The sequence below is a fragment of the Solanum stenotomum genome, chromosome 9 (assembly GCF_019186545.1).
Source record: "Solanum stenotomum isolate F172 chromosome 9, ASM1918654v1, whole genome shotgun sequence".
Taxonomy (NCBI): domain Eukaryota; kingdom Viridiplantae; phylum Streptophyta; class Magnoliopsida; order Solanales; family Solanaceae; genus Solanum; species Solanum stenotomum.
The window spans coordinates 17113621-17126207 of record NC_064290.1 but is presented as its reverse complement, the minus strand read 5'-3'; the positions used below and the strand labels follow the sequence as shown (position 1 = coordinate 17126207).

The 12587-nt window shown below is 28.3% G+C and overlaps 1 protein-coding gene across 1 annotated transcript; it reads right to left on the bottom strand.

Moving 5' to 3' along the window:
- Nucleotides 1–6305: 6305 nt before the first annotated feature.
- On the bottom strand, nucleotides 6306–8066 carry LOC125877955 (growth-regulating factor 1-like). The gene is made up of 4 exons (XM_049559247.1): nucleotides 7705–8066; nucleotides 7210–7618; nucleotides 6710–7131; nucleotides 6306–6628 (listed from the first exon to the last, which is right to left on the bottom strand). The coding sequence occupies exons 1-4, from the start codon at nucleotides 7892–7894 to the stop codon at nucleotides 6621–6623; spliced, it is 1029 nt and encodes a 342-aa protein (XP_049415204.1). The 5' UTR covers nucleotides 7895–8066; the 3' UTR covers nucleotides 6306–6620.
- Between the last annotated feature and the right edge of the window lie 4521 nt (nucleotides 8067–12587).

The window sequence follows — 12587 nt, the reverse complement described above, 5'->3', positions numbered from 1 at the left end:
CCAAAAGAGGATTATTATAACCAAAGGAAAGAAATATCAATAGATTAACAAAAGCAATCATGTGTGATTTGTGTGGTTAGATGTTAGAGGAAATTGCATTAGAATTCATGAAACCCTTTCTTTGAGCTAATAAAGATGGTAAAAATGGTGGATTTTGTAAGTTATGTGGCCCCCACAGTTATATTTAACAGTTTTTGGGGGTAAATTGTTAAGTTTAGGGTAAAAGACTAAATTGAACACATTTTATTATACATGAAAAACTATTTCAATCACCTAAAATATATTAAGGACCAAAATAAAGTAACTTCAATACATCAAAAACCATTTTGATCATTTTCTCAAAGTAAGAACTGAAGGATACCTCTGAAATTATCCCTAAATAAAATGAAATAAAGGAAGTAATTTATGTACGCTGACATCAGTAGTATGAATTTTAACTTATTGTAACTTGCACCCTCTTTCAATTTATTTGATATATTTTATCTTGATATGAAGCTTTAAAAAATTTAAAAAGATTTTTTAAAATTAATATTTTTAAATTAAAGATATGTTAATTAATATATCAAAATGTCTTTTAATTTTGTGATCTTAAACTGCCATGTGAAAACTTAAAATAATAATAAAAAAACTGTTAAAATAAGAAACAGTAATTTTTTTAAAATAGACTAAAAAAGTAAATCAAATAAATTGAAACATAATGAATAACTAACTTTACTTTTCTAATTTAATAATATGATGTTTTATTAATCTTTATACTACTGTCAAATTCAAATATTTATTTTGATCACTAATATGTGTGAGTGCCTATCTTATTATAAAATATATCTTATTATTTTAAGGTTAAAGATAGGGAATCAATTTTTGTGGTAAATTTTCCTTGTATGTGATGATAATATAGTATAGTGTGGTCTAGTCATTACTCATCTCATTGCTCAGTGCACAGAGATTGATCAGAAATTAGACAGAGCCTTTTGCCACAGTGCTCTCTGTCCTACTTTGACTGGCACCTACTTCTCCTTTGGTTCCATTCCCCATATCCATAACATTTTAGGTTTTCGATATTCATATTTATATTAAAATTTGATTAAATTTATATTAACGTCAAAAAATTTTACGGTAAAACCCCTCTAACAAAGGTTGTATCTAAGAATTCAAGACATCAAATATTGTATTTGATTATTATTTCATACAAACATATAATTAACTTGTGCTTCAAATATATTTTTAGAGTTCAACCAAAATGCAACTATCTAAGGTGTTTTTAAGAAAATAACACAAAATATGAGATGAGTGATAACACTAAAATACTCAATAAAAAATAATAATAAAATCGTATAAAATAAATATTGCAAATTGATAAGTCATAGTGAAAATGATCAGGATTTAAAAATAAGATTTCATGCTAAAATAAGTCTAAGTATTAATTATATGATTAAAATTAAAATTAGGTTATTATTTTAAATGTCTAAACCAATGTAAAATTAAAGAACAAATATTCAACATTATTATCATTCTAGTGTTGAATTAATTTACTTTGTTAGCATTAATGGACTACAACCTTTATTGGATCATTCAAAATTCTAAGAGACGGTTTGACATTGTTGTTGGAAGGTCAATTTTATTTTTTTTTACGAAAAAAACACTTCTTTTGGAAAAAATTAGTGTTTGGCAAATTCTCAAAACTGCTTTTAAATGGAAGCAAAAACAGTTTTTATGTTGTTGGGAAGAAACTAAAAATTTCTGCTTTTTAAAAAAAGCGCAGAAAATTATTTTCTTGAAGACTAAAATATCCCTCTCATATATACATATTTACCAATATATTTCTTGTTAATTTATTAGCATATCTCATAAGTTTGGTTAAGTTTCATTCAAAATTTTATTATTTTTTATTTTTATATAATAATTTTAAAATTTTATTTTATGTTTATAAATTATTATTATTTAATATATTATTTGACATTTTATTTTACATAATCAGAAATAAATGTAACAACAACATTTTTTTAGTATTAAAGATATGACGGACTTTATTTATTTTTGTGGTGAATTTTTCGTATATAGGTTAATTTGTGGAATGATTTTTAAATTTATTTTTCTTGATATTTTGAATTATATTTAAGTCATCATGTTAATATTATATTAATATTTAATTTATTTTTTATTTATTTATGTATAATATTGATTGAAAATTTGAATATGTATATTTTAATATAATTAAAATAAAATTTTTCTAATAGATATTTAAAATAACTCTATAAAATAATCTTAATATTAAAAGTACATTGAAACTTAACCTTTTCCGTAATTTGACTTTCAAAAGCACTTTTAAAAAAAGATAAGTCAAACACAATTTGTTTATTAAAATCACTTTTCAAATTATTAGCCAAACACAAATTGTTTTTTTTTTCAAATGCACTTTTTAAAAAAGCCATTTTAAAAAGTGCTTCTAGAAAAAAAAATAATTTTTAGCAGTAATGTCAAGCAAACTCTAAGTCTCAAAAAACTCGAAAAAATATGTCAAAAGATAAAAATTATGAAAATGTATAAGTAATATTTAGAAATTACATCAAAGTAAATGCTTTTATGTATAAAATAAATTTTAAAAATTATATATATAATATCGGATTGATTTGGTATTGGATTGACTTATTTTAGTTGAAACCAAAGCAACCCAAGTATAGTCGGGTTTTCTTTTCCAATATCAAATCATTAGTCGGGTTTTTTTCCGATTTAATTCGATTTACGATTTAATTCGATTTTCGCTTCAATTTTATACACCCCTACCAAATATTATCGACCAAATTAAATTAATTTAATTTGATTTAAATTAATTTTTATCCAAACCGTAAATACCATGATTATATATTTCCCCTTTGTGTAATATATATCAGAATAAAAGAGTATTTGCATATGTTATATTTGAGCTTAAATGTTGGGTGGACTTAATTCATGTTTTAGATTCTTGTCCTGTTATCTTGTGGCCAAATTGAATGATATTCAAACTCTTAAACCCTGAATTAATACTGTAGGGCCACACACAGATTTTGATGATCAGAATCGGATACCAAAACACCATTTTTTTAGGATTTCACTAGTAGAAAATAAAAAAGTAATGATAAATTTTATAAGAATTTTTTTAATGTAAATCTCATTTAGCTAAGAAGTAGCAATAAATTATAAGAAAATTCAATTAGTTAAGAGTGTTTTAGCGATATATTAGTTAGAGATTACCGATAAATCATAGTTAATTGCTTTTTTTTTTGTAATGATCAAAAAATAGATGTGATGACACTTGTCTATCCTATCAAGACAAGTCAGCCTCAACATAACGATACGAAAGAAATGTAGAAGTAAAACAAGAATAACATAAGATGGAAAACTTATTCATTTTAATATAACTCCAAAATCTGATGACTGCCACCAGTGGCGGAGCCAGAAATTTCACGAAGAGGGTCCAAAAATTAAACAACAAAAGCTCTTTTTTAAAAGGGAAAAAAATTGTTCCAAGTGAGATTTGAACAAACCACTAGGCTATAACAACCTATTATGTTAAGGGTGTCCAAAATATGTTCTTTAATCACTTTGTGTGTCATTTTACTTGTATATGCTGTATTTTTTTTCGATGAATTGGACACCCTTGCATACATGTGCCTACGCCACTGACTGCCACGTGTACAAACCATTTGCGGAATTGAAAAATATTTATAAGTCTCACTAATATCTTTGTTCTCAAATAAAACAAAACATAAAATAATGGTTATTTCTATCCAAGTAAATCACACCTTTTAACTACATAAGACACTATATTATTAAATATAAAAAATATTTTTCCTTAGATATCAAACATAACAATTTGGGTTTGGTATTGATGTGTGATCCCAAAAATTAAATAAAAAACAAAAAAAAAATAGTGAAGTTTGATGGATTTATTTTTGTAAAATTTACATAAATTCATAGTGTTAAGAGTTAATTACATATTTTATTTCTATTTTTTTTTAAATTACAAAAATTCCTTAAATTTATAGGATATCAAATACATCAGGAAAACCTGTGGACATACATAGCTCAAGGATTGCGAATGATACATTACATAATGGGAGGGATGTATCTGAGAAGGGATATGGATGTGTGAGAGAGGAGATTTTTGCAACTTTTTAAAATGGTAATTTTTTTTAGAGATTATGATAAAATAAGAGATGTATTTATGTAATTTTCCCTTTGTTGCTATTGAGTTTAAAATTGCAAATCAAACTGAAAAGTTGATTCATTGCTCGGTGAACTGAGATTATTACTGCTCGCCAAAATCATATTTGAAATAGCTTATCAGAGATTATGTGTCACTAAAGGAGCTTGAAGCTTAAGTTTTAAATTGATTTATCACAAACAAATTTTGTTTTAAGTGGATGATATCTCAAAAGAACTCGAACGTCAAGATAAGTTTGAATTAAAATTTGATCTAGTTTTGGACCAAATTCAATCTTATTTCGTTGAAGTTCGAAGTTTCAATCAAATTGTACCAAAAATGTATTATATTAAAATCATATTATAATTATATGATGAGTTTCTATTTTAAAATGTTTTTAAAATTTGCATGTGCGTTGTAGTTCTATTAAATTAGTACCAATACTTTAGAAAGTTATACAATTTTTATGTATGAAATTGTGATCGATAAGCCATGAGCAAGGTATACAAACTTCATACCGATTTAATACTTTTTCATACCTAAAAAATATGAGCAAAATTCTAAGTATTGAACGAGATATTCATTTCATATATAAAAAATATGAATAATTTTAAGTCTTAAGTGAAATATATTTTGTAAAAACTCATGATAAACTTTGAAAATTGGAACTCGTCACTTCTCCTAATTATGTTTCTAATTATGCACTCACATTTCAAAAATTGTCTGCAAAATTAATATTATTTTTGTTTTTTTAGGATAATAATATCAAACAATTATCAGTATTTTTTCTTGAAAAATACATAATACTCGGAGGTCATCTCAACTTGTCTAGGGCCTAAAGCCAGATTTCATGAAGAGATCTTAGTCTCTTAGTTAATATATATAAATTGAATAATTATAATACATTTTGTATAATCCTACAATGAGATTTGAAGAGGTAGGATATACATGGACATCATGAAGTAAGAATGTAAACAATATAAATTTTCAATGAAAAATATATAATATAAAATTAGTATAATAAAATCCCACTCAAAATTTGAAAAATTTATATAATGATATTGAAATAGTGTTGAGCTAAATTTGCTAAGTTGATATAATAATATTAAAATAGTGTTGAATAATTTTAGTGCTTGCATTGAAAAAGACACCAAAAAACAAATTTGATCTGTTTATAAACATACAACAATAGATTTTGCATAATGTACAAGGTTTGACCATTTGAGAGACTTTTGAATATTCAATAAATGAGAATTAAAAAAAAAGTAAAATACAAGAATAATAATGTTTGATCATGATAGTTGTCCGAAAATTCATGAGACAACAAAATAGATAGCCATATAAGAAGGGATTATACAATAAACTAAACACTATTCTATTTCTCAATGATACAAACTATTGCTTTAGTAGCCTTATAATCAAAACGGACCGTGTAAATACCACCAACGCCTTTTTTTTTTTTTTAATCTTTCCTAATTGACAGTCAAGGAACAAACAACTAGGTTCATTTATCAAGTTACGAATTCCATCATGATTATATATAATTATTTTTTCAAAGTAAGTATTTGATAGAGTGATATAAAAATCATTCTAGCAATATAGAATTCATTACTTAATCTTACTTCGTAATTATATTATACCCTTTTCATGAATAAGGAAAAAAGAAAACAGAATTGTGAGCTTGGTGAACATTCAAATCTTTTAAAAGAGATTTAGACAACACAAGGGCCAACTTCCCTAGTGTCCCTAAAGTTGAAATGTTTCTTAGAGGTCAGCATCTCATGTCCCTAACAACTTTAAAACCTTAGTGGCTCTATGTCAGTAGTCATATATATAAAAAAGTTATTACTTACTAACTTTAAGATTCTTATTTAAGTCAGAAACATATGCATGTGCACATAAACTTATTAATTGCAATAAAATTTCCACTTCCTAATTTAAAAAGAGAAGAAAAACCATATACTATAATGCATGAGATAACAAAAGAATCCAAGTCGTTGAAAGCAACAGCAAAAAAAGGCAAAAAGGAGATATTGAACACGTCATATAGAGTGATAAAAACATAACAACATGTGGCAAAATGGCAGAAAAACCTGACCATTCATAACAAAACAAAACAAAACAAATACTAATAGTAGCAGTGATCAGTGATCAGTGAGTAGTAATAATAATATTAGGAGCAGCAGGGGAAAGGGAGGGGAAGGAATACAATGCTGCTTGCTGACAAACCCAAATACCATGTGAATGCTCAGTTAGCTTGCCAGGCACCACATACATCTAATTCAAAGTACTACTAATACTACTACAACAACACAACACTTGCATAAATAATAAAAACTTCTCTTAATGAACACATGTATATCAAAAAGCTAACATCAGCCCCACCACCATTGTAACAAGTACTAGTACTCTTATGGCTCTTTCTGATTCTCAAATCTCATTTCTCTGCAAAAATAAATACCAACTATTATGGTCAAAACAGAGTTTTTTTTTGTCAATGATGAAATTAAGAGTTAAGTAATTTACCATTAGTAGTTATGAACAAGTCTTGTGAGGGATTTGGTATTGAAATTGAGAGTTGAGTTTTGGAAAGGCCTGAAAATTTGTCATCAGAATCAAGCCATGAATGTTTGTTGTCTTTGGGTGGCCATTCATCAAAGAAATGATGCATTACTTTCTTAGGCTGGTGATCTTCTTTCTCGACATCGTTATGATAATAATAATTTTGTCTTGAAGATTCATTGAGGCTTTGAAGTTGTAAGTACGAATGTGCTGTACTCTGTGAAGGTGAATAAGTTGTCCTCTGTTTCATTGGTGAAGAACTCATTGTAAGTGGTGACAATTGCCAAGTATCACTCTCTAGTGAATTCGATCCACAAGTACTTGTCATTGTCCCTGATGCCTCTGAGAAGAAAACATGCTCACCTACTTCCTCTTTCATTCCGTTCCTGCTTAATCAAAATAGAAAATTTTAATACCAACATATATATACGGAATAACAGAAGATGGTAGAAATTAAATTAAACCTGGAATAAGCAGGAGGAGATTCGAAAAGGAATTTAGGGGTATGGTCTTGAGGGGGTCTATAAAGAAAAGGATAGTTATGGTGGGGTTCATGAGTTGATGAAGAAGAAGAAGTTAAATAAGAGAAAGAAGTGGGGCTACAAGTGTTTGTGTTTTTGTTGATTGATGAGATGGGAATTGCTGTAGGAGGTATTATAGGTCTTGTTGTTGTTGATGATGTGTTGTTAGTAGTCATAATTTCCACAGGCTTTCTTGAACGGTTTCTGCCTCTGTGCATGTGTCTCTCACAGTACTTAGAATCTGGATAAGCTTCTTTTGAACACCTCCACTTCTTTCCATCTGTTCTTCTGCACCTCCCTGGCTCTGGATCTATTTTCTTCCCAAATCCCATCTGAAAACAGTTCCATCCAACTGCACCAAAAACATAATCTCAAAACAACATAAATACTAGTATAATGAAATGAAGGATAGTAGATAGAGAAAATAATTAGTATTACTGTGGTGTGGTTGGTGAATGATGAGCTTTGAGGAAAGAGAAGAATCCAAGCTCCTTCTAATGGTATAGAGAAGATCAGCAGGAACAGGCATTCCAGAGACCATGTACTTGTAAATAAGAGCTTGATGTTCAAGTTCTTGCCACTGATTTGCTGTGAAAGGAAACCTACTTCTTCCTGTACTACTCATCATGGATCACAAGTTTTTCTTTTCTTTTTGACAACGAGAGCAAGTGAATGAAAGTACTTGAGCTCTTTCAACAAGAGGAATACACTAGTAGTATGCAATGTATTTATTTATTTTTAAGGGTCCATTTGGGTTGCAGAATCTTCTGTACATGGATAAAACTAATGGTTCTGATCATAATATTTCTCTCTCACCAGAGACGGAGTTAGATGGTCAGGTACAACATTTTTTTTTTAAAATCAAATTCAATAGCTTTTGCTTATATTTCAAAATTTATTCCCTCTGTTTCTATTTAATTGTCTACTTTAGAAATGACACACATATTACGGCAACAATGATTAATATAGTGAAGTTATAATTTTGTCCTTATTAATTATGATTCCAAAATAAATTTATTCAAGATAACTAATCAATGTTGGGGTAAGTTTAAATTTTCAAGAAGTTTAAATGAGGGTATAATAGGAAAATTTGTTTTGTCCTTTCTTGATTTGTCAAAATAGACAAGTAAATAGAGACATCTAAAAGAGAAAATATGGACAAGTAAATAAAAATGAAGGAAGTATTAAATAATTTAAAAGTTATAAAATTAAAATTCTGACTCCGTTCATATACATAGACTGGGGGCACTCTGAACAGTGTACTGAGCAAAAATATTATGACTGAGGGCCAAGGTCTGTTGTATCTGCACTGCAACTATTCTGCCTTTATGGCAGCTATTGTCTCTGACAACACATACGGAAATCCATAAACTAAAGGTTCCCTTTAAACAAATCACTAATTATTATTACTTTATTTATTTCTCTTAGCTTATCAGAATCAGAGTTGGTGTTTGTTCTGATACCATATACCTGCTGTCTCAGTGACCAGTGCCTGGTAGATAGATCATGAGAAGATTGTACGGTGTATTGCTTTTACTGCAATACTCCTCTTACCAAAACCCCCCTTACCTTTTACTTTTCATCTCTGTTACTTTAACCAGTTACTTACCCCACTCACATTCACTCCACTTACAATTTCACCTTACTTCTCTTCCTAGTTATCACACCTTTTCCCTGTTCCTTCTTCCTTTCTTGGACTAGTGGCTGGGGTAAACGGATATATTTAATGGATTATTATAATCATATTTTAAATATAATAAAAAATAAGCTTAAGAAAATGAATTTTTGGTTATTAAGATTTAGCTTGAAATCAAGTATTATATTTTGGGTAAACTATATAAATGGGTCATAAAACCCAAAATAATTATAATTTATCTCTAAATCCAAAGTAATTCCTAAAATATCCATTCTCTTCTAAATAATTACAATCCATACCCTCATTTATTAAGGCTGATAATTTTTGCTTAATTGATACTAAATTAGTATCATATACTGTATTGATATCATTAAGGCTAGTAATTTTACTTAATTGATATATATATCATTAAGACTGATAATTTCACTTAACTAATAATATATATATATTTATTTATTTATTGCATCACTAAGTTTTCTTGTCAAATTACTCATTAGTCAATGATACTATAAGAATATATATATATATATATTTAAATATTTTTTATTTTTTTATTTTATGGTATCATTAAGGTTTCTAGTTTAGAAATTACCTAGTAATTACACTGATATGTTTGTTTGCCACACTATAATTACACATGTATTGTTTGGTTGCACAAGTGTAATCATAAGATTATATTGAATTTTAAAAATAAAAATTAATTATTTCAAATTAAAAATTTAAATTAAACAAATAGAGTCTTTACAAATGATATTAAATTAAATATTTAAGATATATATTGTCTTTTGAAAATATATTAACTAATAAACATATGTTCTTAATTAATATTATAAAAAATAATTGATTTATATTTTTCAATTTAGTATATTTTAATTAAATTAATCATAAAAGCTAAAAGTACAGAACTTCTATGAAAATCATGAAATGCATGTTTGACAAAAAGATTAATATTATAAATATAATGTCATAAAATTATAAAGCATTTGACAAAAAGATACTACCAAGTATAAATTAAAAAAAAAAACAGCTTACAATGTAAAAATATCGAGTCAATACTCCTAAAGCAAATGAAGTTGAAAATATAACATAAGTACTAAATTCAAAACAAAAAAATATTAACATAATACTCTTATGTCAAATTCCAACATAACATACATAAATATTATTTAAAACTAAAGGAAAACGTAAGTCCTTACCTTTATTCAACAATCAATTCTACTTTAATTTAAAACTTAGAATACTAACAAAATTATACTAATGATTTCCTTTTAGATAATACGAAAAATTGCATGGAATCACATAAAGTAAATGTTGAAAATAAGAAGGAAATGAAATATATATAATATATAAACAACATTTTTAGAAAATATTAGAATAATAATAAAAATACATTAAAACAAAAAAAAAACCAGAAATAAAAGGAAGAAATTAAAAAGTAATCAGCTTGTAATTACACTATGTAATTACCAGCAATTCACAACCTAAGTGTAGAACAAATGTATTTGAGAAGGTTTAAATAATTATATATTTTTTTCGACCTTTGATGGCTTTTAATATAGACTTATTTGAACTAACTATTTGAGATCTTTGACAAAGATGACAACCCAAAGAAATGGATCCTTGAAAAAATGAATTGATCCATTTTCAAGAATAAGGAGACAACTTTCCTATTTGTAAAACCGTTAAATGTCTCATTAATATATCTGTCAATTTTTTTGGTTTGTCATACCCTAAACTTAAGGGGTGCAATTGGCATCGAATGCCAAACTTTAGGCGTGAGTCGATCTCGCTGAACAGTTTACAAATGACGCTTAGTAGCCACACAAAGTAAAGTAGATAAATAAGAATACATAGACTTAAAAATAAACTCTTGCACAGTAAGTCCCCGTCAACAACTTTACAAAGAAAATAAATATTCCTAATTAACAGTTTATATTAAATCATAAATAACTAGCACAAAAATCTGTTTGGGTCGTCGAGATCATCATGGTATGTAAGAAAGCATTAACACTATATAGATCGTCAAAGTCTCATGATGTTTACTCATAAGTTGAAAACATGTATGTATATAACAAATACCTCAAATAACTATCAAATTTTAGCCAACCTGACCAACAATGTGGTTAGACAATCCAACTCACTAGTCTACAAGCCTCGAATACAATATTTGGACATACAATGTCACTCCCCGAGCCTACACCCTGGGTGGGACTGACACTCGAAGACCATTGCAGGCCCCAAGCGAGCTCTTGGCCTGACTTACTTAACTCAGCGGAAGACAACATTCATATCTTTAATGATCAATGAACTTAACTGACCTGAATAAAGAAATAACTGAGAATGTTTTAAAGATTAAACATTCAACTTGGTCAAAAGTGGCAACCCAAGTCTTAACAATAAGAAAAGATAATGAAAAGACTCAAAGGACTAATATTTGACTGTCTATGAAGCCTCTAAAACAACTGAGATGGATGTTGGGACAACCCCCACAACATCCTAATGAACTAACTAAAAAGCAATAAAATGGAGTCCTCTGGAATGCAAAGAGGCTCATCGACTAACTCTGAACTGCTCACTGGATCAACGGTGTGCTGGAATGCTGATCCTAGTTACCTGTGTCTGCATCATAATAAGATGCAGGCCAACTGACATCAATACATTGAATGTACGAGTATGCGAGTTGGAATGCTAACAAACATAGGCTTGAAAGGGAACCTGAAAGAAACACTTACCTTGGCTCTTCTAAACTCATGAATACTCAACTCATGAATACTTAACTGAACTCATTTCAATATAAAACAGTTTAAACAAGTGCAATATAAAGAAAAACTGTTTAAAAACATGATGCCAACTCTGTGTATGAACAAGGATACAACATAACTCTGAAATGTATGTAAAATACAATAAACTGATGTATATAAAAATACAATAACTACTGTGGGAGTTTTTCTAACCGGCAACCATCATATAAGAGCTATAGTGATGATACAATGATCTACCTTATGCTGCCAGCGCATCCTATACCTAACCAAAGATATAGAACTTGAACTGCCTAATGGATCCACTAGTCTATTGCGAAAAGGATTCATCTAAAAAGTATGACCCTTTTCTACCCATGGTGGCTACATGGTTCTATGGTGACGTGAGTTATCTAAACTCATGCTCGTCCCTAATTCGGTGCTCAATACTACACCCAAAATATACTGGCTCTTATGTTTTAAAAACATACTTCGTCTGTGATTTGAGATTAGTACTCAAAACCTTAACTCAAAGGCTATCTTGGAAATCAAAGTTTCCCCTCTTGCTTCATTTAGAAAGCGATTACTTTTTCTGAAAACTAGCCCGAAGACTCTTTGAAAATCTCAGTTTCTGCTCTTATTTAAATGTGAAAACATTTTAAATCTCTTTGGAAATACATAGTCCCCATATACTTCTTTGAAGAAAAGAACTTCAACTTTACATCCTTACTGAACTCGAAGCTTAAGTCTTAAAACAAAGTTAAAACATTTGTGAAAGACTTTTGAAAAACTTTAAGAACTCATCTTAACTCGACTCTTGACTTCTCTTAACTTTGACCTTAACTGTTCTTGACTTGACTCTTAACTGATCCTTAAATTGAATTATGGATTCAAGTATTAAGATTTGTGACTGGAAAGATCTCATGATGTTTAGGAATGATTTTAGA

Excerpts from the sequence above, each read along its gene's own strand:
- LOC125877955 (XM_049559247.1), bottom strand. The coding sequence starts at position 7,894 with ATGATGAGTAGTACAGGAAGAAGTAGGTTTCCTTTCACAGCAAATCAG. Across the intron at positions 7,619-7,704 it reads CATTCACCAACCACACCACA|TTGGATGGAACTGTTTTCAG; the intron begins GTAATACTAATT and ends TTTTTGGTGCAG. Across the intron at positions 7,132-7,209 it reads TCTCCTCCTGCTTATTCCAG|GAACGGAATGAAAGAGGAAG; the intron begins GTTTAATTTAAT and ends TTGATTAAGCAG.